At 39.9% G+C, this 26,284-nt stretch overlaps 1 protein-coding gene and 1 pseudogene across 2 annotated transcripts in view; one reads left to right on the top strand and one right to left on the bottom strand.

The window, feature by feature from the left end:
- The window catches only part of IGF2BP3 (insulin like growth factor 2 mRNA binding protein 3), a 147,265-nt gene that overhangs the window by 79,719 nt on the left and 41,262 nt on the right, over window positions 1-26,284 (top strand). For both annotated transcript variants that reach the window (XM_059171356.1, XM_059171355.1), the window contains exons 4-5: window positions 22,758-22,809; window positions 22,903-22,966. In XM_059171356.1, the coding sequence (XP_059027339.1) occupies window positions 22,758-22,809; window positions 22,903-22,966 (116 nt within the window). The remainder of the gene's footprint in view (window positions 1-22,757; window positions 22,810-22,902; window positions 22,967-26,284) is intronic.
- Window positions 23,975-24,292, bottom strand: LOC131829504 (ribosomal biogenesis factor-like; annotated as a pseudogene).

Raw genomic sequence — 26,284 nt, 5'->3', positions numbered from 1 at the left:
GGATCTGTGTGCCCACAAGGGAGGGAAAGGGATAAGGATGGTAGTGTACTTAAAGACTCTGTGTTTAGTTCTAGCTGACATATGAGAGATTTCATTTGTGTGCAAGAATGGGGATGTCATGGAGGGGTTGCCTGCCACCCAGATCTTCCAAGCAGCTCTGCCTGGTAGAGGTGTAGTAATTTACCGCAACCTAGTCGTATTCTTTGCTTGCCTTCGGCTCAGTTGCTTCATCTGTATCCTTTATGTGTTGGTCAGTCGAAGGGCAGGTCAGCTCTTAATCAGTTGGTATATTGGTTTTGAACAGCTTTCAGCTTTTTTCCAGAGCTCTGATAAAAGGAATGACCTAAAATGTCCTCCCCCTCTTGTAAGGAATATAGATTCATTGGATAAAATTTGAGAAGTCAGTGATAAAAAAGGCTTGGTATATTCTCATTTTTATGCAGGTATACCATAATTGAAATAACATATTGGAGTGTGAACTTTTAGAATGTTTGCAGTTACAAAACTTTTGTATAAGTTGTATACTTTCTTAAAAAAGATTTTTAAAATTTGTTTATTAGAGAGAGTGTGAGAGAGAGCATAAGCAGGGGGAACAGCAGAGGGAGAGGGAGAAGCAGGCTCCCTGCTGAGCATGGAACCTGACTCTGACTTGTCTCAGGGCTCAATCCCAGGACCCTGGACCGTGACCTGAACTAAGGCAGACACTCAACTAGCTGAGCCACCAAGGCATCCCTAAATTCTGTACTTTTTTATACTTAAAGTCTTAGCCAATTTTATCTGCAAAAATCGGTAGTAGTATTTCATTTGACATGTTTACCTAACTTTGACCAGTAGTGAAACTTTCTAAATGCATACTGACCGTTTGTCTTGGGCTGTAATTTCTCTTTCTGGCCTCTACTCCAACAGTGTATGTCTGACAATACTTTCATACTAACTGGATAAACCGTATTTATAATGCAGATAGTAAAGATAGATCATCTAATTTCTTTTTCCACCTGTGTGAATTAACAATTTCATGAAACAGCACTGATCCAATTGCATGTGATTTCCTACATTTATTTTTCTCTCTTAAACCTTAGAGCCTTTTCTCATGTCAAACATTGGTAGCAATTCTCATTTTCTTAATGATTTGTAACAACTTAAACTATACTAGATCTTTTCTTAATAGTTTTATTGAGGTATGTTTGACAGACTAAATTACCCATTTTTAAAGCATACGACTTAAGTTTTGTTTTTGTTTTTTTGTTGTTGTTTTTTTAAAGATTTTATTTATTTGGAAGAGAGAAGGGATCATGAGCACAGGGCAAGGGAGAAGCAGGCTCTCTGCTGAGCAGGGAGTCGATTTGGTGCTGGATCCTAGGACTCTGGGATCACGACTAAGGCAGACACTTAACCAACTGAGCCACCCAGGTGTGCTCCTTAAAACATACAATTTAAATTTTGGTGTATTTACCTGTGAAACCACCATCATAAATGATAATGAACATAGTTATTGCCCAAAGCTTCCTTGTGCCCTTTTGTATAGCATCCTTCCTCTCAAGCACCTACTATTCTACTTTCTATCGCTATAAGTTAGTTTGCTGGTTGTCTAGAGTTTTAGTAAGAGTCTTATGTACTCTTTAGGTCTGGCTTCTTTCAGTCAGCATAATTGGAAATCTGCCCATACTGTATGAATCAGTAGCGGATTCTTCTTCTTCTTCTTTTTTAATTTAAAGATTTTATTTATTTGACAGAGATCACAAGTAGGCAGAGAGGCAGGCAGAGAGAGAGGGGGGAAGCAGGCTCCCCACTGAGCAGAGCCCAATGCAGGACTCAATCTCAGAATCCTGGGATCATGACCCAAGCCGAAGACAGAGGTCTTAACCCACTGAGCCACCCAGGCGCCCCGGAGCGCATTCCTTTTTATAGCTAAGTTAGGATTCCATTGTGTGGATATACTATAATTTGTCCATCTGTCCATTGATGGACATTTGGGTTGTTTTCTACTATTACAAATGTGGTGTGACAATTTATGTATAGGTCTGTGTATGGATGTTTACTTTTCTGGGGACATAGTTGCACTTTGAAAGTTGGTATGAAGATTATTTTAAGCTTTAAGACATTTGAGATTCAGCAGATTTCAAAAGAAGCCTATTGAAAGCCTTATCTGACTAAGGGCAGAGACTTCTGGAGACTAACATAAATCCGTTTCCAGGGGAGTCTTACTGGCATGAAAAAAGATGGAAAAGACCATTTGCCTCTTTAAAAATGGACATTGTCACAAACCTTAGCTCCCATTGGTTCTAATATGAAGCCTTTTCTCTTCCCCCTCGCTTACTCTTCATCACATTGGGCGTACCAGTGCCAATTTTTTAGCTAGTTAGAGAAACACTCCTTTTGTTTCATATACCACATGGGTATATGAATAAACTTTGTAATTTTTTTTCTTGTTAAATCTGTCTGTTGTCAGTTAAATTCACAGGCTCCCCAATCATGGCACTTAAATTGGTAGAGGAAAAATGTTTTTTCTCCCAACACTTGTTATTTCTCTTGGGTGAATTTTGGGCTGGAGTTACTAGGTCATAAGACAGGTATATGTTAATATTTAAGAAACTGCCAAACTATTTTCTGAAGTTACTATTCCATTTTATGTTCCCATCATTAAGTTCTGAGAGCTTTAGTCCTGAAGTGTAGAGCGTAGAGGGTTTTAATGTATTCTTTGAGTTATGGAACATCACCACTATGTAATTTTAGGCATTTTCATCACCCCCAAATCAACCCTGTACCCTTAAGATTCAGTTCCCTTTCACACCTCTCGCCAGTCCCTGGCAACCGCTAATCTATTTTGTGTCTTTGGATTTGCTTATTCTTGACATTTCAAATACACAGAATCATACAGTATGCAGCCTTTTGTGACTGTCTTCTTCCACCTAATAAAATTATTCAATGTTCATGTTATTGTGGGATGTATCAGTGCCGTGTGTGTGTGTGTGTGTGTGTTTAGGCTCCATGTGGGTCCAATGTGGGGTTAAACTCATGACCCTGAGTTGTGTGCTCTATCGAATGAGCCAGCCAGATGCCTACTTCTTCTTCTTCTTTTTTTTTTTTTTTTTAAAGCAAACTTGTAATTTTAGAATAGTTGGTAGGTTTATAGAAAAATTACAAAGGTAGTACAGAAAGTTCCCATATATATGTCCCACAGCCAGTCCTCCCCTGTTACTAACATCTTTCATTAGCATGGTACATTTGTCACAATTAATGAACCAACCTTTTTGGGGCCTAGTTTATAATAAACTGAAGTTCATACTTCATTCAGATGTTACTCATCTGTTCCTGGGTCCTGTCCAGGATACCACATTACATTTAGTTGTCATGTCTTCTTAGTCTCCTCTTGGCTGTGATAGTTTCTGGGTTTTTCTTATTTTTGATGACCTTGACAATTTTGAGGAGTACTGGTGGGTATTCTGCAAAATGTCTCTAGGGGACTTACCTGAAGCTTTTCTCATGATTAGACTAGATTGGTTCTGGGAGGGGGGGAGGCCACAGAGGTAAAATGCCACATATACTTGATAGTATATGTCAAGAGTATATACTATCAACATGACTTATCACTGTTGATGCTAAGCTTGATCACCTGGATAAAATAGTGTATGTCAGATTGTTTTACCGTAAAGCTGCTCCTCCACCTGTCCCCAGTCCCAGTCCCCTTTCCATACTATACTCAATGGAAGGAAGCCACTGTGTATAACCCACACTCCAGGAATGGGGAGTTATGCTTTACCTCCTTGAGGGCAGAATACCTAACATAAATTATTTGGAATTTTTCTCAATGGACATTTGTTTATTCTCCCTCATTGATTTATTCCATCATTTAGATTTATGGATATTTATTTTGTATCTTGAGTTATAACCCAATATTTATTTTGTTGATACTGTTCCAGCTTTGGCTGCCAGGAGCTTTCAGTTGGTACCTGTCTCCCTTTGGTACTCTAACCGGTGTGTGTGTGTGTGTGTGTGTGTGTGTGTGTGTGTGTTTGAGAACTTTTTTTTTTTTTTTTACTGTCTGATAGCACACAGTATTCACAATCACCTTGTATAATTCTTGCTCTAGTCCTAGAATCTGCCATTTCTTTAGGGAGCTGTGGCTCTTTATATTGGAGAATGGAATTAGAAACCAAGAAACCTGGGCAGTGGGAATGACCATTACCACTGGGGTGTCATGGATTCTGGGTTCTCCCAGCTGACAGCAAGGAAATATATTTGTATATACTACCCGGTGTATATACACATCTATAAATATATTTCTGTGTAATTATATCAAATTAAATATTACTGGTACTTCATTCTTTCTTATTGCTGAATAGTATTCCATTACATAGCTACAGCATTTTGTTCATTCATCAGTTGATGGACATTTGGATGGTTTCCACTTTTCAAATATTGTGAATAATGCTACTGTGAACATTTGTATATGGGTTTTTATGTGGGCATATGCTGTTTCTTTGATAAAGACCTGTGGTTACCCTATGCTTAATGTTTTGAGCCTGCCAAACTGTTTTCCAAAGTGATTGCATCATTTTATATTCCCACTGGCTATTAATAATGATTCCAACTTCTTTACATTTTTACCATCCTTATTTTAGCCACCTTAAAGGGTATGAAGTGTTATCTCATTGTGGGTTTTTAAAAACTTTTACTTTTTAAAAATTCTAAACTTATTAGAGAGTGCTTGTGTGAGGGGGGAGGGGCAGAGGGATAGGGAGAAGCAGACTCCCTGCTGAGCAAGTCCCAGGACCTTGGGATCACTACCGGAGCCCAAGGGAGATACTTAACTGACTGAGCCACCCAGGTGTCCTTCTCATTGTGGTTTTAATTTGCATTTCCCTCATTACTAAAAAACCCATTTTTTTTCATGTAGCTGCTATTCATAGATTTTTTTGGAGTGTTCTATTTCAGTCTTTTGAACATTTGGGACACCTGAGTATGTCAGTCGGTTGAGCTCCAACTCTTGATTTTGGCTCAGGTCATGTTCTCAGGGTGATGGGTTCGAGCCTTGCATTGGGCTCTGCACTCAGTGGGGAGTCTACTTGAGATTCTCTCCCTCTCCTGCCCCTCCCCCCACGTGCATGCACACCTACACGCACTCTCTCTCGCTCTCTCTGAAATAAATATTTAAATCTTTTGGACATTTAAAAATTAGTTTTCTTACTGAGTTTTGAGATTTGTGAGATTCGCACACACACACCGAGATACAAGCTTTTTAGCAGAGGTGTGCTTTGCAATTAATTGCTTCCAGTCATCTCATTTGTTGGTTTTCTCATTTTCTTAAAAGTGTCTTTTAAAAAATATTGGAAGCAATTTTCATTTTCTTACTGATTTGTATGAACTATATGCTTATTCTTCAGCCATATTAGATCTTCAAAAAATGTTTCAGATTCTTAAAGCTTTCTAAAGTGGATAGTTTCAAGCAGATACAAATATACAGAGTATGTGATGTGATAGGCCCACGAGCCTATCACCGCACTTCAACAATGATCAGTTTATGGCCAATCTCATTTCCTCTGTATATCACCCCTCCAACATTATATCCAAGTAAGGTCCATATTTCACAGTTGGTTGATTTCTCTTAAGCCTTTTTTTTTTTTTTTTTCCTTTTTTAAAAAGTAATCTCTACACTCACTGTGGGGGTCAGACTCACATTACCAAAGTCAAGAGTTGCATTTTCTACAGACTGAGCCAGGTACCCCCCCCCCCTTTTTTAAAGATTTACTTTTTTTTTAATTTTACAAAGCACAGACTGGGAACGTGGCAGACAGACGGAAAGGGAGAGGTGGACTCCCTGCTCGGGTCACTTGATCCAAGGATCCTGGGATCGTGACCTGAGCCAAGGGCAGATGCTTAACTGAGCCACCAGGGGTCCCCAAGTGCCCCTGCCCCACTCTTAAATCTCTCTCTCTCTCTCTTTTTTTTTTTTTTTAAGATTTTATTTATTTATTTGATAGAGAGAGATCACAAGTAGAGAGGCAGACAGAGAGAGAGAGAAGGAAGCAGGCTCCCTGCTGAGCAGAGAGCCCGATGCGGGGCTCGATCCCAGGACCCTGAGATCATGACCTGAGCCGAAGGCAGTGGCTTAACCCACTGAGCCACCCAGGCGCCCCACTCTTAAATCTCTTAATCTTTGGGTTCTAACTCCATTTTCTTAACTTAGTTATATGTTGAATAAACTGGTTTCTTTAGGGCGCCTGGGTGGCTCAGTGGGTTAAGCCGCTGCCTTCGGCTCGGGTCATGATCTCAGGGTCCTGGGATTGAGTCCCGCATCGGGCTCTCTGCTCAGCAGGGAGCCCGCTTCCCTCTCTCTCTCTCTCTGCCTGCCTCTCCATCTACTTGTGATTTCTCTCTGTCAAATAAATAAATAAAATCTTTAAAAAAAAAAACTGGATTCTTTATTGTTCTGTCATAATAGATTAGTTGATTCTACCCTCATAGTTTGTAGTTTTGTTTCTTAGTTCTTTATATACCAGTGAATTGGTGGTTAAGTCTAGAGCAGGGATCTTCGCCATTGCTGCTTCTTAGAACCACCTGGGGAGTTTCATAAAAAATTTTAATGTCCAGGCTGTATTTTTGACTAATTAAATCATAACTCTAGGGTTAGGGCCCAGGCTTTCGTATTATAAGCTCTTCATGTGATGCAGCTGTGTTGCCAAGGTTGAGACCACAAAAGGCTTGGCCGTATTCAGATTTTCTACCCATCCCCCACCTCTCCAACTTCTCTTTAAGCGAGAATACTTCATAGGTACAGACGTCTGTCAGGAGGCATGCATTTGATTTCCTTTTGTAGTTTAACATCCATAGTTTTTAAGAAATCTGTTTTATGAAGGGAAGCAAAAAGGGTGACTTTTCAGTTCTTTTCTTCTCATTTATTAATTGCAACACTTTTATAAAGAAAAACTTCTGCAGATATACTATTTGGTTACTCTGAGATTAATTATCTATAAGAAAAGTAGCGTTTGATTTTTCTTATTTACCAGACTTGGTTTTCCAGCAGTAACAGATAGTTTTAAATATTTGAGTTTATATACTCGATACTTGAGTTTATAATACTAATTTGTGTCTCAAGTCTATTTTTGTTTTACTCATAGTCAGTTTGTCCCATTTTTAGCTGGTAGGAACTCTTTCTTGTTGGCTTCTGAGTCCTTCTGCCGGTACAGCTGTGTGAAGAAAGCAAAGAAGCTAGCTAGCATGTAAAAGTGTGAACTGAAAGTTCTCATTTCTGTAAACCAAAACACATGCTGCTTATGTAAAAAGCCAGACAAAGTCAAAGTGAAAATTTCCATTGACGAGGACATTTAAAATGTTAAAAACTTTCCATCAGTTAAAAACTTTCTGAACATGCTTTATTTTTTGGCTTTATACATGTGGTTATTGACATACGTGGAATGATACCATGAGTGCTGTTTTGCAGGCCTAGGTTTTAGTATTTAGCAGCTGTGTTGTACGGATCTGTTCATGGCCTTTTTTTTTTTTTTTTTTTTTTAAAGATTTTATTTATTTATTTGAGAGAGAGAATGAGAGAGAGCACAAGTAGGGTCAGAGGGAGAAGCAGACTTCTCACAGAGCAGAGAGCTTGTTGCGGGACTTTTTTTTTTTTCTTTTTTTGAAGATTTTATTTATTTATTTGACAGAAATCACAAGTAGGCAGAGAGAGAGAGAAAGAGAGGAGGAAGCAGGCTCCCTGCTGAGCAGAGAACCTGATGTGGGGCTTGATCCTAGGACCCTGGGATCATGACCCGAGCTGAAGGTAGGCTTTAACCCACTGAGCCACCCAGGCGCCCCTCAGCTAACCCTTCTTATCCCCCACCTTCCCCTTAGCCCTAACCAACCACTAATCTTTTAGTCTGTATAGATTTGCCTATTCTGGGCATTTCATAGAAATACAAATCATTATGGTCTTTGTGTCTGGCTTTTTTTCGCTTAGCAAAATGTTTTCTCTGTGTTGTTGCATGTATCAGTATGTTTTCCCGTCTGTGGCCAAATTACAGTCCGTTATATGGATATGTCACCTTTTGTTTCCCTCTTATTCTGTTGAAGGACATGTTGGTTGTTTCCACTGGTTTTGGCTGTTGTGAATAACGCTGCTGTGAGCATTCATGTACAGTTTTTTGGTGTGAATATGTTTTTATTGTTTTGGGGAGTGTACGTAAATTGTTGAGTCCTAAAGTAGCTATTTAAGGTTTTGAGGAACTGCCATGGTTTTCTAGAGTGGCTGTACCACTCTGAAATTGATGCTCTTTTTTTTTTTTTAAAGATTTTATTTATTTATTTGACAGAGAGAAATCACAAGTAGACGGAGAGGCAGGCAGAGAGAGAGAGAGGGAAGCAGGCTCCCTGCTGAGCAGAGAGCCCAATGCAGGACTCGATCCCAGGACCCTGAGATCATGACCCGAGCCAAAGGCAGCAGCTTAACCCACTGAGCCACTCCGGTGCCCCTGAAATTGATGCTCTTAGCAGTAGTATATGAGAGCTCTGCTTCCTCCACATGCTTTGTCCATTATCTTTGTGATTATCTAACCTTAGATTTTTTTTTTAAAGATTTTATTTATTTTATTATTTTACAGAGAGAAATCACAAGTAGGCAGAGAGCCAGGCAGAGAGAGAAAGAGGAGGAAGCAGGCTCCCTGCTGAGCAGAGAGCCGGATGTGGGACTCGATCCCAGGACCCTGAGATCATGACCTGAGCCGAAGGCAGCGGCTTAACCCACTGAGCCACCCAGGGGCCCCATAACCTTAGATTTTTTAAAAAAGATTTTATTATTTATTTGACAGACAGAGATCACAAGTAGGCAGAGCAGCAGGCAGAGAGAGAGGGGGATGCAGGCTCCCTGCTGAACAGAGAGCTGGATGCGGGGCTCGATCCGAGGACCCTGGGGTCAGGACCTGAGCGGAAGGCAAAGACAACCCACTGAGCCACCCAGGTGCCCCCGACCTTGTGATTATCTGACCTGGTAGTTATAGCCATTCTAGTAGATTTATTTTTTTTATTATTTTTTTTAAGACTTTATTTATTTATTTGCAGAGAGAGATCACAAGTAGGCAGAGAGGCAGTCAGAGAGAGAGAGGGAAGCAGGCTCCCCACTGAGCAGAGAGCCCGATGCGGGGCTCGATCCCAGGACCCTAAGATCATGACCTGTGCCGAATGCAGAGGCTTAACCCACGGAGCCACCCAGGCGCCCCTATTCTAGTGGATTTAAAGTGACAGATCATCATGGTTTTCGTTTGCACTTTACCTGATGAGTAATGTGGATGCCAAGCATCCTTTCATGTGCTTTTGGTAATTTGTATATCTTCTTTGGGGGACATGTCTTTTCAAGTCCTCTGCCCAGTTTTATTTTTTAAGTTTTTATTCTCGTTAATATATAATGTAATGTTAATTTCAGGTGCACAATATAGTGGTTCCACAGCTCTATACGTCCAGTGCTCATTGCAACAAGCACACTTCTTAATCCCCATCACCTCTGTCACCTACCCCACCACCCTCTAACCCATTTTCTTTTTTAAAGATTTATTTATTTTAAATAAATACACATACAAACACGAGGCGCAGGGGGCGGAAGGAGGAGAGAGAAACTTAAGCAGACTATGTGCTGAGCAGGTAGTCTGACTTGGGGTTCAGTCTCGCCACCCTGAGATCATGACCTTCGCCGAAACCAAGCGTCGCATGCTTAACTGACTGCACTATTACCCAGGTGCTCTTCTACCTGCTTTTAAATCGGGTTGTCTTTATTATTGATTTGTAAATGTTCTTTATATATTCTAGATATAAGGCACCAGATATGATTTGCACATTACCCTGAATGTAAGCATATAAATCTTTCCACTTACCTTTCCTGATTTTCGTCTTATACCTCCATCAGTGTTCGTTGTATGTGTGAATAATTAGTGCTAAAGATCTGTTGATCAGAACGACCTGTGTACCTAATGTTTCCACACATGGCTTTGGTCAGGGAAAATGAGTCCGTTTATTATGCGGTTCTGAATTTTGATTTTTATACTTGTTTGAGGTGTCATTAATGAGCAGGGCCATTAATGAGCAGAGATAATAATACAACAAGGACATAAACGGCGGTGGGAGGATAATTACTGGGGTGGCAGATGATGCACTCGTGAAATAAGTGAGTTTGTGTTTAGCTTAACTTTTGATTATAAATGAAATTCTGACAGATACATTGCTTGAGTTTAATTTCAGAGAAACTGCTAAAAAATAAAAACTTGGTTTTTGTTTCTAAAATATAAGAACATTTTTAGGGCGCCTGGGTGGCTCAGTGGGTTAAGCCGCTGCCTTTGGCTCAGGTCATGATCTCAGGGTCCTGGGATCGAGTCCTGCGTCGGGCTCTCTGCTCAGCGGGGAGCCTGCTTCCTCCTCTCTCTCTGCCTGCCTCTCTGCCTACTTGTGATCTCTCTCTGTCAAATAAATAAATAAAATCTTAAAAAAAAAATAAATAAAATATAAGAACATTTTTAAAGAAAGATTTGAGAGAGTGTGTGTGAGCACACACAAGAGCACAGGCGGGAGGGGTAGGAGGGACAGATGGAGAAGGAGAGAAGCAAGCTCTCTGCTGAGCATGGAGCCCTGTGCAGGGCTCCATCCCAGGACCCCAGGATTGTGACCCGAGCTAAAGGCAGAAGTTTAACCAACTGAGCCACCCAGGCACCCTAAAAGCTTTAAAATTACTTGAGCATTCCCACTTCTGGTCCCAATTCTTCAGTAATAGGTGCTATACAAGTTGGAAATCAAATATTTTCTAAATGGCACATAGCAGGATTATGTTACAGTCTGAGGGGTGAAAAGCTTGTGCAATAGAATTTTGGAGCAAAAGCAGTGCTCTGGAGCTAATGGGTGGCTTTTAAGTATAGCACATACATGGCTGGGCTCCAGGTTAGGCCTTGATCTTGAATAATACACTGCCGGTGACAGAACGGTGGGTGGGTGTGAGGGAAACCCTGGTTTGCCCTGTGGACACTCCTGCCCCACTGGACCCGAGAATTGCAGAATGAGGAAATTCCAGGAGCATTTGTAGGGGCACCTTGTATCATCAGTAGCTTGGCAGTATTGCCATGATTTGTCCACCCCACTGTTGAGAAGTGCTAAGGAAATGCAGGTCTGTCACAGGAAACAAATAGCAATGGAGAGAAGTATTCCACTTGACTTTTCTCCCGCCTTCTTGTCCCTTCCAGCACTGTGTCTTAGCAGGGTTCAGGTCTGTTATAGTGGGTTGGTATGGTGAGCATCTTTCCTCTGCCCCCAAAATTCATGCATTTGGCTCTGCCCTTTGTTCGTTTCTTTCTCTAGAACTTTCTCCAAGTGAGAGCCCTAAGAATAGGAAAGGGAGACACACTATTTTCTTGGCATCTTTTTTTTTTTTTTTTTTTTTTAACAATTTAAAGGTTAGTATAATCCAGTTTGATGTTCTCATTTTTTTCTTTCTTTCTTTTCTTTTTTTTTTTTTAAAGATTTTATTTATTTATTAGACAGAGATCACAAGTAGGCAGAGAGGCAGGCAGAGAGAGAGGGAGAAGCAGGCTCCCTGCTGAGCAAAGAGCCCAGTGCGGGGCTCGATCCCAGGACCCTGAGATCATGACCTGAGCCAAAGGCAGAGGCTTAACCCACTGAGCCATCAGGCGCCCCTCATTTTTTTCTTGATTGTAAAATTACATATTCATTGTACAAAATTTGGAAGGAGAAAAGAAAGAAGAAAAAGTCTTTCTCCCCAGTGGCAATGTGGTTGAATTACTCATAGTTCACTTTGGTATGATACTCATTTTTCAACATGGTTGGATTGTGGGGTGTGTGTGTAAGCTGATATCCTGTTATGTTTTAAATGTGCTTTTTAAGAAAATTGAGCTGTAATTCATGTACCATAAAATTCATATTTTAAGCGTATAATTCAGCATTCTTTTTTTTTTTTTTTTTAAAGATTTTATTTATTTATTTGTCAGAAAGAGAGCGAGCGAGAGCGAGTACAGGCAGACAGAGTGGAAGGCAGAGTCAGAGGGAGAAGCAGGCTCCCTGCGGAGCAAGGACCCCGATGTGGGACTCGATCCCAGGACGCCGGGATCATGACCTGTGCCGAAGGCAGCTGCTTAACCAACTGAGCCACCCAGGCGTCCCTAATTCAGCATTCTTTAGCATATTCACAAGGTGTAAGGAACAATCACTGCTATTTAATTCTTGAACATTTTTCATTATCTCAAAAAGTAACCCCATAGCCAGTAATAGTCCCCGCCTTTCCTCCGTGGTGGCCTCTTGCAGCTCCTGGCAACCAGGTCCTGCTTTGTCTCTATAGATATGCTTGTTCCGGACACTTCATATAAACGGTACTATACAATATATGGTCTCTTCCTCTTAACATTTTGAAGGTACATCCATATTGTACTATGTACTTCATTCCTTTTCGTGCCCAGACAATACTCCAGGGTATGATTATATACCATCCATTGTTACCCACTCATCACTTTCAGTATTTTATTATGAAGGCCCCATAAAGCCCAGGAGAATAACTAATGCACATCTGAAGGTCTAATTCTTAAGGGAGATACTCTCATCAATACTGACTTTGGAATCAAACTCTCTTCTGCAGCTGTTTTTATTTTTTCATTTTTAAATAAACTTCAGATAGGGGTAATGGATAAAATGTCAGCCTCTGGGATTGTCTGTTAACACTTTGGGAGGCCACTGTGATCTTGGGTATTTTTCACTTCAGTAGATGAGTCACTTTCTGGTTCGTGCCTTCATCCATAATAGTGTTGGAATTGTAATTAGGCTTTTGAACTGCTCTCTTTTCCTTTAGTCATTTGTAGCTCTTTGGCTAGATAATCCCTACCTTTCTGCTAAAGGAGTAAGTAAGTGAGTAACCGAGCCTTGTGTTTAGTTCTAGGATTCCCTAGCTTTCCATGTTTGGTTGGGGAGTGGGGGGCCGAGGCCTGGGAGGAAGGCTGGGCAGTCACTGCTCTCAGTTTTCTGCTGGGCTCTCCCCAGACCCTGTGACATGTTGGGGTAGGTCACAGACAGCTTACGGTTCGAGGTTTGGAGGATGCTGTGATTGCAACTGAAGAAAAGACAGCAGCTTCATAGTTCGTACTGTGGAAATCCATCTTTAAAAAGAATAATGTAATTTTGTGTTTACCCGCATAGACTGGTCACCAAGATGACAGATTGGAGGGGGGAAAGGCAAGACAAGTAATATCCTACTTTAAATTACTTAGTCTGCCTCAGTTTATTCATCTTCAAAATGGGGAAAGTAGCCACATTGAGGAATAATTGAGAAAGTATATATGAGCTGTTTTAGAACTGTAATCAACAGTCTTTTTTTTTTTTTTTAAGATTTTTATTTATTTATTTGATAAAGAGAGATCACAAGTAGGTAGAGAGGCAGGCAGAGAGAGAGAGAGGGAAGCAGGCTCCCTGCTGAGCAGAGAGCCCAATATGGGATTCGATCCCAGGACCCTGGGATCATGACCTGAGCTGAAGGCAGCAGCTTAACCCACTGAGCTACCCAGGCGCCCTGTAATTGATAGTCTTTATGAAAATTAACTCAACAAAATCATCCTCTCTATGGGTGGATATGTGAATACATAAACATCTACACATACTTAAAAAAAAAACCAACTTGAGCCAAAATTCATATAATTGTGAAAGTAACTATGTTGGAATGTACAGCTCAATGGGTTTCAGTATATTGACAAGATATACAACCCTCACTACAAATTCCAGAACATTTTTATCACTCCATAAAGAGTACCTCTGTCAGTAAGCTGTCACTCCCTATTTCTCCATCCTCCAGTCCCCGGCAACCACTAGTCTACTTTCTGTCTGTACAGATTGACCAATTCTGATAAATGGAGTTGTGTAATATGTGACTTTGTACGTCTGGCTTATTTTCCACTTCACGTAATGTTTCAAGGGTTTATCCACATTATAGCACATATCAGTACTCCAATTCCCTCTTTGGCTGAGTAGTAAATAGTCCATTTGTATGTATACAACACATTACCTTTCAGCAATGGTGAATGATGCTGTTAGGAACATAGGTGTACAAATATCTCTTTGGGTACCTGCTATCCGTTCTTTTGGGTATATATCCAGAAGTGCAATTGTTGGACCGTGTGGCAATTCTACTTTTAATTTTTTTGAGGAACTGCCATATTACTTTCCATAGAGACTGCTCTGTTTTACCTTTCTCCCAGCCAAGTATGAGAGTTTTAATTTTTTCACATCCTTGCCAAGACTTCTATTATTTTCTTTAAAAAAAAAAAAAATTATAGCCCTCTAGTGGGTGTGAAGCTATCTCAGTGTGGCTGTCATTTACGTTTCCTCAAATACTGATGATAATGAACATCTCTTCATGGGACACATACTTCAAAAAACATTTCGGGGCACCATCACACTGACAGTGGCTTCTTTGAGAGTTTGGGGTCTGAAAGCAGGAAGTCAGAGGGCTCCTAACTGTATATTGTTTGGTGTGTTTTACAAGTGTTGCAGTTAGTAAAATGTAGAGTAAGTTAATCTGTTTGAGGTAATGGAAATACACAGTATTTAGTGCTTGGGACAAGGGCTAGGGAAGCTTGTTGACCTTAGAGTTGATACCAAGTTCTTCACCTACCAAAGGCTGCTTTTGGTCTTCCAGCAAAGAAAGGACTGACTGACTTCAGTCTGTATCATTATATTTTATTTTAATTGTGTGGGAAAATGAGGCAGCTTAGTTAGTTGACCAAGTGGTTAAAAGTGTGGGCACTGGAATCTGATAGCTGTGGTTTTAAATAATTTGTCATTTAACTATCCAAGTTAAAACAGTGTTAACTTCCCCATGCCATAATTTATGCATCTATAAAATGGGATATTCCTTTATGGGATTGTGTGGAATTAAATAAGTTAAAAACAGGTAAAATATTTAAGACAGCGCTTCTACTGGAAAGCACCCAAATGTTATCACCCATAATTCATGGGTAATGTAGTTGGAGAGGAGAGCTTGGCTTTAGATGATGAGCAGGTCACATGGGGCCTTTGGGGCACTTGTTAGGGATCTTGGATCCTTTCCCAAATACAAAGGGAAGCTCTTAGAGTTTGTCATAGGGTGTAAGTTGATTAGCTCAGCTTTTAAAAATCAGTCTAGGTTAGCATGGTCCAGTTGAAAGAAAACGCAGGCCACTTATACAATTAAGAATTTTCTAGTAGCTATGTTAAAGTGAAAAAGAAAACATGTGGGACACCTGGGTGGCTCAGTTGCTTAAGTGGCTGCCTTCAGCTCAGGTCATGATCCCAGGGTCCTGGGATCGAGTCCCACATCAGACTCCTTGCTCAGCGGGGAGCCTGCTTCTCCTTCTGCCTGCGCTCGCTCATTCTCTCTCTGTCTCTGACAAATAAATAAATAAAATCTTTAAAAAAGAAAAAGAAAATACGTGAAAATGAATTTTAATAGTACCCCTTTGCTTAACCTAATATATCCAAAATATTATAATTTTAACATGTAATCAGTATTTTAAAAATAGAATTTTATATATTTTGTACTAAGCCTTGAAAATCTGGTGTTTATTAACTGTTAAAGTAGGTTCCACACCCTCTGTGGAGCCCAGTGCAGGGCTTGACCTCACCACCCTGAGATCAAGACCTGAGCTAAGATCAAGAGTCACACACTTAACTCCTTGAGCCACCCAGGCACCCCTGGTGTTTGTTTTACACTGAAGGACATTGCACATGTGGATTGGCCACATTTCGGGTGCCCAGTAGCCACATGTAGCCTGTGGCCAGCACACTGACAGCGTGAGTCTCGCTGTTTGAGAGTGAATAATTGGAAGCAGAAATGAATACGGGGAGACAGTTTAGGAGTATGTTGTGGTAGTGCGGAGCGAGATGTTGGAGGCTGGTTCTACCATGGCAGATGAGAGAGCAGGGGGTAAGCCCAGAGCAATGTGGAGGTGGACTTTCATTAATGAGCTTCAGGGGGCTGAAGGTAAAATTTTCCAGGCTTGAATGAGCAAGGCTTCTTGCATTTGTGACTCTAGAAAGTATCACCACTGACTATAAAAAGCCATAAAGGGAGAAAAGAACACAGCGTTGGGTCTGGGCATGGATGTTGATCATAAGGTTTCTCCCAACAGGAGCTCCTGAGGCTTAGCTTCTGTGCCTTTTTTTTTTTTTTTTAACCCCCCAAACATTTTATTTATTTATTCGACAGAGATCACAAGTAGGCAGAGAAGCAGGCTCCCGCCGAGCAGAGAGCCTGATGCGGGGCTCAATCCCAAGACTCTGGGATCATGACCTGAGCCTAAGGCAGAGGCCTTAACCTGCTGAGCCACCCAGGCGCCCTGCCTTCTGTGACTTTTTGAGGTCTGTTTGTACTTGGTAACCTGGACCATTACGTATAGTTGCTCGATCACGTGATGTTGTAGAATCCTAAGTTATTCTCCTTCCCATGTTAGAGGATCTAATTTGTGGAAGTTGAGGGTGGCAAGAAAGTTGTGAGGCTTTGCTCTCTGTACCTCTGATGCTGAAACATTCATGGGGGGTGATGAAGGCTGAGATGCCCTCTGGGTGTTATCAGTGATAAAGACATGGGCCCTGTCTGTGCCTTATCAAAGATCTGATATGTGTATGTTGGCTTTCTTGAGTTGAAATTGTTTACAGAGTTTGATGTGAGAAAATGGTTTGTTACTCAAATAATTATGGTAGTAACACTTTAAGGAAATCCTCGTTAAGGTGAATATTTCTTTAAATTTTTTTCTGAGTTTTTTTAACCAGTATTACAAATGCTTATTGGGGCCTGCAATGTAGAGTTGTTCTTGGTTAATGTAGCTAGTCCTCTCATAGATGATGTAAAAGAATTGAAACTTCTGGGGCGCCTGGGTGGCTCAGTGGGTAAAGCCCCTGCCTTCGGCTCAGGTCATGATCTCAGAGTCCTGGGATCGAGTCCCGCATCGGGCTCTCTGCTCAGCGGAGAGCCTGCTTCCCCCTCTCTCTCTCTCTGCCTGCCTCTATGCCTACTTGTGATCTCTGTCTGTCAAATAAATAAATAAAATCTTTAAAAAAAAAAAAAAGAATTGAAAGTTCTGGAATGATTTTTATCCATAAATATCAACAAGTGGGTTCTGTTTCTATGAAATGTGTTGAGCTGTATTTGAAGGATGTTTCTCACATACCTGACTCTCCAAAGTTGATTCTGTGGAGGTTTTTCTCCATGTTCTTGTTGACATGGGGATTAGTAAAAAATAGCTTCTTTCTTGGAGGGGTGCGGAGACGGGGTAATTGGGTGATGGACATTAGGAGGGAAAGTGATGTAATGAGCGCTGGATGTTATATACAACTGATGGATCTCTGAACTCTACTTCTGAAACCAATTACACATTATATGTTAATTAATTGGATTTAAATTAACACCCTCCCCCTCAAAAAAGAGAAAGGAAATTAGGTCTTTTTAGATGTAATCAAGTTAAGAGGTGTCCTATGGGATTAGGGTGGGCTCTGGGTCCAATGGCTGATGTCTTTATGTGAGAAAGGAGAGGCAGATTCAGCTGCAGAGACACAGAGGCCCAGACTTGGGGGAGAAGGGCCCTGTGCTGATAGGGGCAGAGAGTGGGAGAGTGGGGCTGTGCAGCTGCAGGCTCGCAAACAGCAGGGATTGCCAGCAGCGACCAGAAGCTGTTAGAGGCAGGGAAGGATTCTTCTTGGGACCTAGAGAGGGAGCAGGGCCCTGCTGACGCCTTGATTTTGGACTTCCGGCCTCCAGAACTATGAGAGGAACACATTTCTGTTGTTAAACCTCCCGGTTTGTGGTATTTTGTAATGGCATTCCTGGGAAAGTCGTGAGTGCTCTTGACAGATACCGGAATAAAAGCGCTGAGAGAGTCAGTAACTTGCTTCCAAAGAAAAACCAGCTTCTTTCTGGGAATCTCTCTCCAGGGTCTGCGTGTGGTTTTGGTGTTTGGAATATTTATTATTGTGTGGGTGTGTTTGCATGTGTGTGTATTTTGGTGAAGTGTGTATGGGGCAAGAGAGCATTAAATATCCTGATTTGAATTTTAATTTAACTGGTTTTTATATAATGCTTGTGACTGTAAACTTACATATCTTTTTGAATGAATTCATGATTAATACCTGTTCACTTATAACACTTTGGACTTGTAAAGGAGCCTGAAATTAGTTTCCTTTGCTTGTAGGACAAAAACTATTTGGTGGCTTCCTTTTAGCCCTTTTATTTTTGTTGTTGTTCCTCATTGAGCTAAGTGTATGGTTCTCAGGTAACAAAGCTATGGTCTCTTTCCTTACAAGTTTAGAGACAAGCGGAGCTCTGTGGGGTGGAGGCTGATAAAGGTGGTGGGGCATTTCCAGAGGCATTTTAAGAAAAGAGTAACACACAAGATAGTAATATCCAGCATTGCCCTGTCATCTTCTGAAACACATGCATGTAAGAAGGACTTGGATTCTATTATTGTAGATGTACTATGAGTTTTCTTAAGTGTGGAAGCCAGTATAACCATTAGGAATAGATTATTTGTGGCACACCTGACAATTACATTGCTGTGATTAATAATGGCTAGTCTAGTGGGAGAATAAAGATCAGTGAAGAGAGGATAAAATAACTTTGCTTTCATTTCTAGGATTAGGTGAGCTCAGGTGCTATGGAAACGAGGGTGCTTTACCAAGTCTTGAGGGTGTGACTGGATGGGGCACTAGGTATGTGGGAAGTATATTGAAGAGGATGGAAGAGGAAGGCAGTACCAAATCATTGATGATCTCTTCCACCATGCTGAACTTGTGACAATTTCTGTCATAAATTTGAAGCCACCGAGGAGTAGTAACTTTAAGCAGAAGAGTGACAGGATATGGTGGTGGACTGGAGGCAAGATGTCAGTCGGACCCTCAGTTCAGCTAGTTCAGAGGTGATGGGACCTCATGAGCTATGGGTGTAAAGAATCAGCAGTTAGCAGAAGGTTTATCTGCAGGGCATGCATTGCCCGTGAATGCCCACAGGGGAGCTGCTGAACTCCAGCTCGTCTGTTCAGGGGCAGGGGTGGTGGTGTTGAGGTGGTCTGCTGTGGCAGAGGAAGTCTGCTCTTGTCTGAGGCACAAAGATAGTTTTCCAGTTGTCTTTATCTCCGTGTTCTGTGTATGAATAAACCAGCCTACTGGGTTGAAGAGGGGCATGAAGAAACTTAGCTTGATAAGGGTGGGGGTCTCAGGAGAGTGTACATAATGGCAGAACTGATAAAATTTTGTGCAGTTCATTGCATTTCAGTAGCTCTTCAAGGCTAAAACATCCTAGACCATATATATATATATTTTTTTTATATATAAAAAAGCAGGAGGAGGGAGAGGGAGAAGCAGGCTCCCTGCTGAGCAAAGAGCCCCATGTGGGACTCAATCCCAGGACTCTGGGATCATGACCTGAGCTGAAGGCTGATGCTTCATCGACTGAGCCACCCAGGCGCCATGATTTTAGTTACTCTTGACAGCTTTATTGACATTCAATTCACATAAAATTCACCCATTTACAGTTATGATTCATTGTTTTTTGGTGCAACAGATGCATGTACCCATCACAGCCAATGCTTATCAGCTTTCTTATCATCTCAGAAAGAAGCCTCTTCAGCTTCTACAGGTGAAGCCTCTTCACCCTCTACATTCCCACTCACCAGCCCTATGCAACCACTAATTTATTGTCAGTTTTTATAGATTTCCATTCTCTGGACATTGCCTACTAGCAGAATCACTTAACATGTTGTTTTTGGTTTTTGGTGATTGGCTTCTTTGACCTAACATTTTCAACATTGATTCATGTGGCGTATGTTAGTAGTGAATTCTTTTTAATGGCCAAATAATATTCAGTTGTATGGTTGTACCACATTTGTCTCTCCATTCCTCACCTTATATTGTTTGCACCCTGTACAGTTATGAATGACCTTAGTTCTCCACAGCTATGTGAAGGACACCGATAATCTTTGCATTTATTGTGAGATGCTATTTGTATATGTGGATGAACTTTTTTGAAAGGCCAAATATTTGAGATTTTTAAGTCCTGAATATATAAAAAAGGGACATTCCACAAAGACATTTCCTCGGAGGCTTTAATTTGCTTCGATGCCTTCTTTCCCCTCCGGTTGGAATTTAAAACTTAGTGACGCATAGAGACATGTTTCCTTTGTGGCTCGAGTAAAATAAATTCATTTAGGATTGAGAATTGAAGAGATTTATGGAAATGTTAGAAATGTGCAATGGAAGTTTTTATTTTACTTTTTACCTTCAAACAAAGCTGTTAAATTTAAAGCATGGGTGGTGGAAATAGATGGGATAGGTAGAAACTACAAGATGTTCTAGCAGCTGAAAAGAAACAAGAACCTAGGGCATGGTGGTTAAGTGACAGGTAACAGTAATGTTTGTCTTCCTAGTGAATGCAGGATGAATCAAAATGTCCAGACTTTCTTAGGGTTAAGTTATTTTTAGTCTTTGGAGGGTTGAAGGTTTGGAGTGGTGTGAAACAGTCTGGTAGTCCTGTTTGACATAGCATATTGAGACAAATGCTTGCCTGGTGCACTTAAAAGGAAAATTGGTTAGTATAGCACCATTTAATCATTTGGGGGTTGGAAGCTCTTCCAGGATTTGGGAATCAGATTGGGCTATTAGAAGTCCTTCTTCTGTCTCTCAGTTGTGATGACCCCCAAAATTTGTGCATAAAATTTTGAATTAAGACATCAAAGACCCATTGAAATTCATCTTTGGAGTCTAGATAAAACCCCTCTGGTTTTGGTGTTAACTTGTTTCTTAACTAGGTACCAAGACTGATGCTGGACCTGTTTTTTGTTTGTTTTTAGGATTATAGTGTTCTGTTGTTTTGTTTAGAATCAGGTTTATTTAAATACAATTTACATACAGTAAAATTCACCTTTTTAGTGTATAGAATTGTAGTTTCTAATTACCTTTCTAGAGATTTTACACACAGGATCATTGACAACTAATAGCATTTATTATTAGCGATAAATGATAAAACTATCAGCAGTTTTTTTTGTTGTGTGTGTTTCTTTCGTGAACTCTGTAGCCAACATGGGGCTCCAACTTAGGACCCTGAGATCAAGAGTTGCATTCTACCAGCTGAGCCATCCAGGTACCCCCAAGCAATTTTGTTACAAAAACACTAAGCTTTCTATAATATATGCAGTGCAAATTACATTTCCTTGATTTTTTAAGTTAAAAAATTATATCATTTATTTAATGCCTGTGTGTATGTATATATTATATATTTCCATATAAATGTGTGCATGTATATATATGTATAGTAGTACAAGTTAAGGTAGTGTAAGCTAAACTGTATGGAGACTAATGTACTACTGAACAAATTGCTTTTAGGAAAAATTAAGAATGATGTTTATTTAACATTAAATTGGCATTTATCCCAACTCCTTAAACCCCTTCTCTACCATTACTACATCAAAACTGCGGTCTAAAAATAGGTAACTAGGGGCGTCTGAGTGACTCAGTGGGTTAAGTCTCTGTCTTCGGCACAGGTCATGATATCAGGGTCCTGGGATCGAGCCTCCGCATCGGGCTCTCTGCTCAGGAAGGACCCTGCTTCTTCCTCTCTTTGCCTGCTGCTCTGCCTACTTGTGATTTCTCTCTGTCAAATAAAATCTTAAAAAAAAAGAAAATAGGCAACTATTCCGTTCACAAATAGGTATTAGCCCTATTTAAAATGGGGGAGAATATTAAAGTGCATCCCCAGACAAACCTTACTATAAATTTCAAACTTAAATCAGTAAACAAAATAAACCCCTGAAAGATACCACATGAGAGAAGTGTTTGTTATGAAGAAATTACGTAAAAGTTTAGTAGGGAATTAACAACAAAAAAAAGTTAGTGTTTCTTAATGGTTTACTGTGTTCTTGGGGGTAGAAAACATTCTCGAGGCATTGTCCTTTAATTTTGCAATTAAATTGTTGAGTAAGTGGTTCACTATAAATTAATAAAAACTTGTTTTACTTTTCAAGAAAAGCTTTACAATTCTTGGAAGCTAAGGACAGTTGAATTTGGTTTATACTGATGAGACCATGAGATGTACATCTGCAGTTTATACTATAAAAGAATTTAGTTACTGTTACTGTTTTAACAGCTTCTCTTTAGAAAAAACATGCACAGTGTAATAATAATGCAGCTGCAGGAAAGATGGTAAAAACAGTTTCAAGCTATACATTTTCCAACAGTTTTAAATTAATTTCAGTTCTGTTAGGTTAATCTTTAACTTAAGACTCTGGTAGAAAATCAACTATTCTTTTTATTTTGCCAGTCTGCCTTGAGAGTAGTCTGTTCTGATTTGCTCGTAATAGCTGTGAAAGGAAGTTCTTTGAAAAGGAACATCTCAAAGATAAAACTTGACTTGGGACCTTATCTCCTAGGACGATGTGTTGATATATATGTATGAGAAATACGTAGCTCTTTCTCCTCCAGCTTTAGGAATCAGGCGGCTATGGTTTTGAATCCTTGGCTGAGCCACTTAACTTCTTGGTTAGCCGTAGGAAGTGAGTTAAAAACCAGGCATTTGGGAATAGGCAGGGGAGAGAAGCCCACTCTACCCCTCTATGGTACCCTTCCCTGCTTCTGTAGTCCCAGAACCCCAGTTAATTTTTTATTTTTCTGCTCATTTCCATCACAATTACTTTGTGATTTTAAAAGGTATTTCTGCCCTTGTTAGTAACTTTGGGAAATTGAAAATCTGTAATTTTTTCTCGCCCTCCTGATAGGTGTTGGATAGTTTACTAGTCCAGTATGGAGTGGTGGAAAGCTGTGAGCAAGGTACATGTCTTCTCAATTGCTTTCAAATTTGTAAAAGGAAGAAAATAGAAAGAAAACTAACATTTTTTTCTCTTCACTTTTCTCTTCCTCTAGTGAACACTGACTCGGAAACTGCAGTCGTAAATGTAACCTATTCCAGTAAGGACCAAGCTAGACAGTAAGCAGTTTGGAACTTTTAATCTATATATAATAACTAGGTTAAGTACAGTGCTTGTATTTTGGGCTGTTGGGTAGCGGAAATAAGTTTTATTTTGCGAAGTTTGACCCTGCATTTTTTTTTTTAAGTTTGAATGTCTAATAAGAATCAGCATTGGTAAAGATTTATTACATTTTTAATATGTCTTTAATGCCAGTAACAGAGTGACATAGTGTGAAGCTGAACTACATCCTGTTTGCAAAAAGCTCAGGGCCTGGGTATCCTTGCCAAATTATATAAAGACTTTTTTTTTCTTATCGGTATGTTACACACAGTATTGCTATTTTATGTAAAGCTGGTAAGTTGAGCACATGTTAAACTAACACCCTGTTAAATACTAAGTTTTCTTGGTAACTGATTTTTCTAATGATTACTATTAAATTTAGGAGTGTGCAGACATTGCATCAGTGTAATTTGTCTTTAGATTCAAAAAATAGATTCTAGTGCAACTGACAGGCAGAACTTCACAGATGAAAAAAACTCCTCTAGGAAAAGAGAATTCTGTAGGCTTTGGAGTGATCTAATGAACTGACTGAGCACTAGACTAGATGAGGATGTCACAAAGACTGGCTTGAACAGAGCTACTCAGAACACAAACACAGAGGAATGGCTTGCTAGGTGCCTATAGCCCAGTGCTGAGGGTCTGGAGACCATGGAAGTCTTACCCACCTCTAGATACACTACAGGCAGGAGCAGACTGCCTGTCCTCTGCGTGGGAAAAGGTGAGAGGAAAGACCATACCATGCTCCCTGACCCTGAGCCCTGAAAGAGAGAAGGTTTGCCGCAGGGGTGGGAATAGAGCTAGGTTAACCAAAGGCAGTACCCACTCAAGGAGGGACTATGAAAGGAAGATAGGACTGGGAAAGAGATGGAAATTCACATAACACAAATGGAGCTGCTGCTGCTGCTGCTTCTTCTTCTTCTTTTGGTATTAAACATGTAATTTATTGGTCTTTTGGGGGCATTTGATGTATCTCCAGTGTATTACAACCGAACCATTAATCTTGTCGCTTCATCAAAATTAAGTGGTTTGTTTTCGTGACACTGCTGAGGAATCAGTTGTTTCTGCAGAGGTTCAAGAGAAGGGCCTTTTGAGAAATGTGCAAGTTCCTTTGTGTATCTACAAAAGCTTTATTCACTTTGTTAACGTTTTCATTATTCACAGTGTTTATCTCCTTAAGGTTAGTGGTAACTGGTTTTGCTTTGTTTTTAGACTTAAAAGTTTTTTTGTCTGGCTATATGAAATACATTCCTGGACTTCTACCATGTTAGTTTGTTCTTAGCCATTGTCTTCAGTATCCTCATGCTGCAACTCACGCTCCAGGTGACGCCATCTACACACAGGAACTTATTTTTTTTAATTGATAGTACTAACATGGTTCAAAATTTTAAAGGTGCAGACGTAAATCTTCCTCCCAGTACTGTCCCCAGTTACTTTGTTCCCTTTCTTGGAGGTAACTACACAGAAGACAAACAAGTATATATTTCCCCCTCTTCATGCACACGATACTCTAACATTTGACTGTTTCGTACATGTAAATATATTTCTTAGAGTTGCATAGAATTTAACTGTTGGGATATGGAATGACTTAGTGCCAGGTTGGGTATTAAGTTGTTTTAAGATTCTAACAGTTATGAACAATGCTATAGTGAATTCCTTTTTGCGTGTCATTTTGTATGTGTATGAGCACAGCTATAGGTTAAATTCCTGGAATTAAATTTGCTAAGTCTAGATGTATTTGCTTTCTTTTTTTGTTGTTGCATACTGACAAATTATCCTTCATAGAGTTTGAAATATTTCAAATTCCCATCAGCACTGTGAGAATCTGTTTCTCTTCATTCTCCCTGTCATGGGGCTTCATCAAACTTTGCTGATCTAGTGGATAAAAAGTAGTAAATAATTATATTAATTTCATATTTTTTCTCCTAAATGAGAATTTTTTCTCCTAAAAGTGAATGGGATTCACTTTTAATGTTTTAACATGAAACTTTGAATATGTTTAAAAGCACACATTTGAAAAAAGTTATTAAGAGGTGTTTGGATATTACAGAAATTATAGTGTAAGTTGTAAAACTGGCTTTAAATAAAAAAACAGGAAAAACAGGAAAGTAGATTGGGGCATCCAAGTGAGGGCAGTAAGACTACAGGGTTCCATTTTGTATTCTGTATTTCAGTTTTTACAAAGATCTGTATTGAAGACTCTGTAGAGTCAACTCTGTGTTAGATGGAAAATATGAGATAACATGTTAAACCGAAGGATATTTGGAGGTAGAGGTCTGTCCTAGTTGTCTCTTTGAAAACTTATGTGAGGCCAGGTAAAGGAGGAAGTACTTAATTTAACAGTTACTTAGTTGTAAGGAGATGTAACTTACATAGCTTTGAAGACCCCTAGAAGGAACTTAAGTAGGAACAGGTTGACATTTAGCACTTCCCTCCCTCTTCAAAAAAATACTCAACTTGTTAAGAAGAGTACGAATACAGGAAGTATAGACTGGCTAGTCAAGGCACAGTTACTGTGGACTAACATGACAGAAATGCGAATGCAGGGACAGTTTAATCTAAAGGTACTTGGTTAGTGGTTGTTGGAAATTGGCAGGGTCCTTTGGTACCAAAGAGGGAGTAAAAGACTAGGAATTTGTAATTTAATGAATTAGGTAACCTGAGCAAATAAATTGGGCATTTCAGTGAGGGAAATTGTCATCATATCCCTTATTCTAATCGTTAATCAATTAACAATTACTGATTACAACTTTGACCAAAAGATCCCAGCAAATAAAGGCAAAGTCACTGTCCTCCAGGATGAGCCTCCCTATGGTGAAAGAGATTAACCAAGGGGGAGGGGCATCACTTGATTTCAATTCCTCTCCAAGTTGTTTCCTTATAAACGTATTGGGGCTTCTCCCCCTCAAGAATTCCTGAGATCTAAAAGAGTTAGAAAATAATGGCATCTTCAGAGAAAGTTAATAGATTAAAAAAACGGAAAAAAGTTTTTTGAAACAATGTTGTGAAAATTGTCCATTAAAAATCTCTAGAAAGTTTTTTTTAAAGATGTGGAGTATATTCTTACTCTGTGAGGAGAAATGATTTTGAGAGGCTTTGCATGTAATGAAGAAAGTATGGACTCAGTTTGGCTATCTCGGACATTGCTGCTGTGAACACTGAGGTGCATATGGCCCTTAAAAAAAAAAAAAAGCAAGCAAGCAAGCAAACAAGCATGGACTCTGGAGTCACACAGCTCTGAGTGTAACCTTGACCTCTCTGATTCTCCATTTTTTTCA

This window comes from Mustela lutreola, chromosome 4 (assembly GCF_030435805.1).
Source record: "Mustela lutreola isolate mMusLut2 chromosome 4, mMusLut2.pri, whole genome shotgun sequence".
Classification (NCBI taxonomy): domain Eukaryota; kingdom Metazoa; phylum Chordata; class Mammalia; order Carnivora; family Mustelidae; genus Mustela; species Mustela lutreola.
The sequence above is the reverse complement of the archived record's forward strand: the minus strand, read 5'-3'. Positions and strand labels throughout refer to the sequence as shown.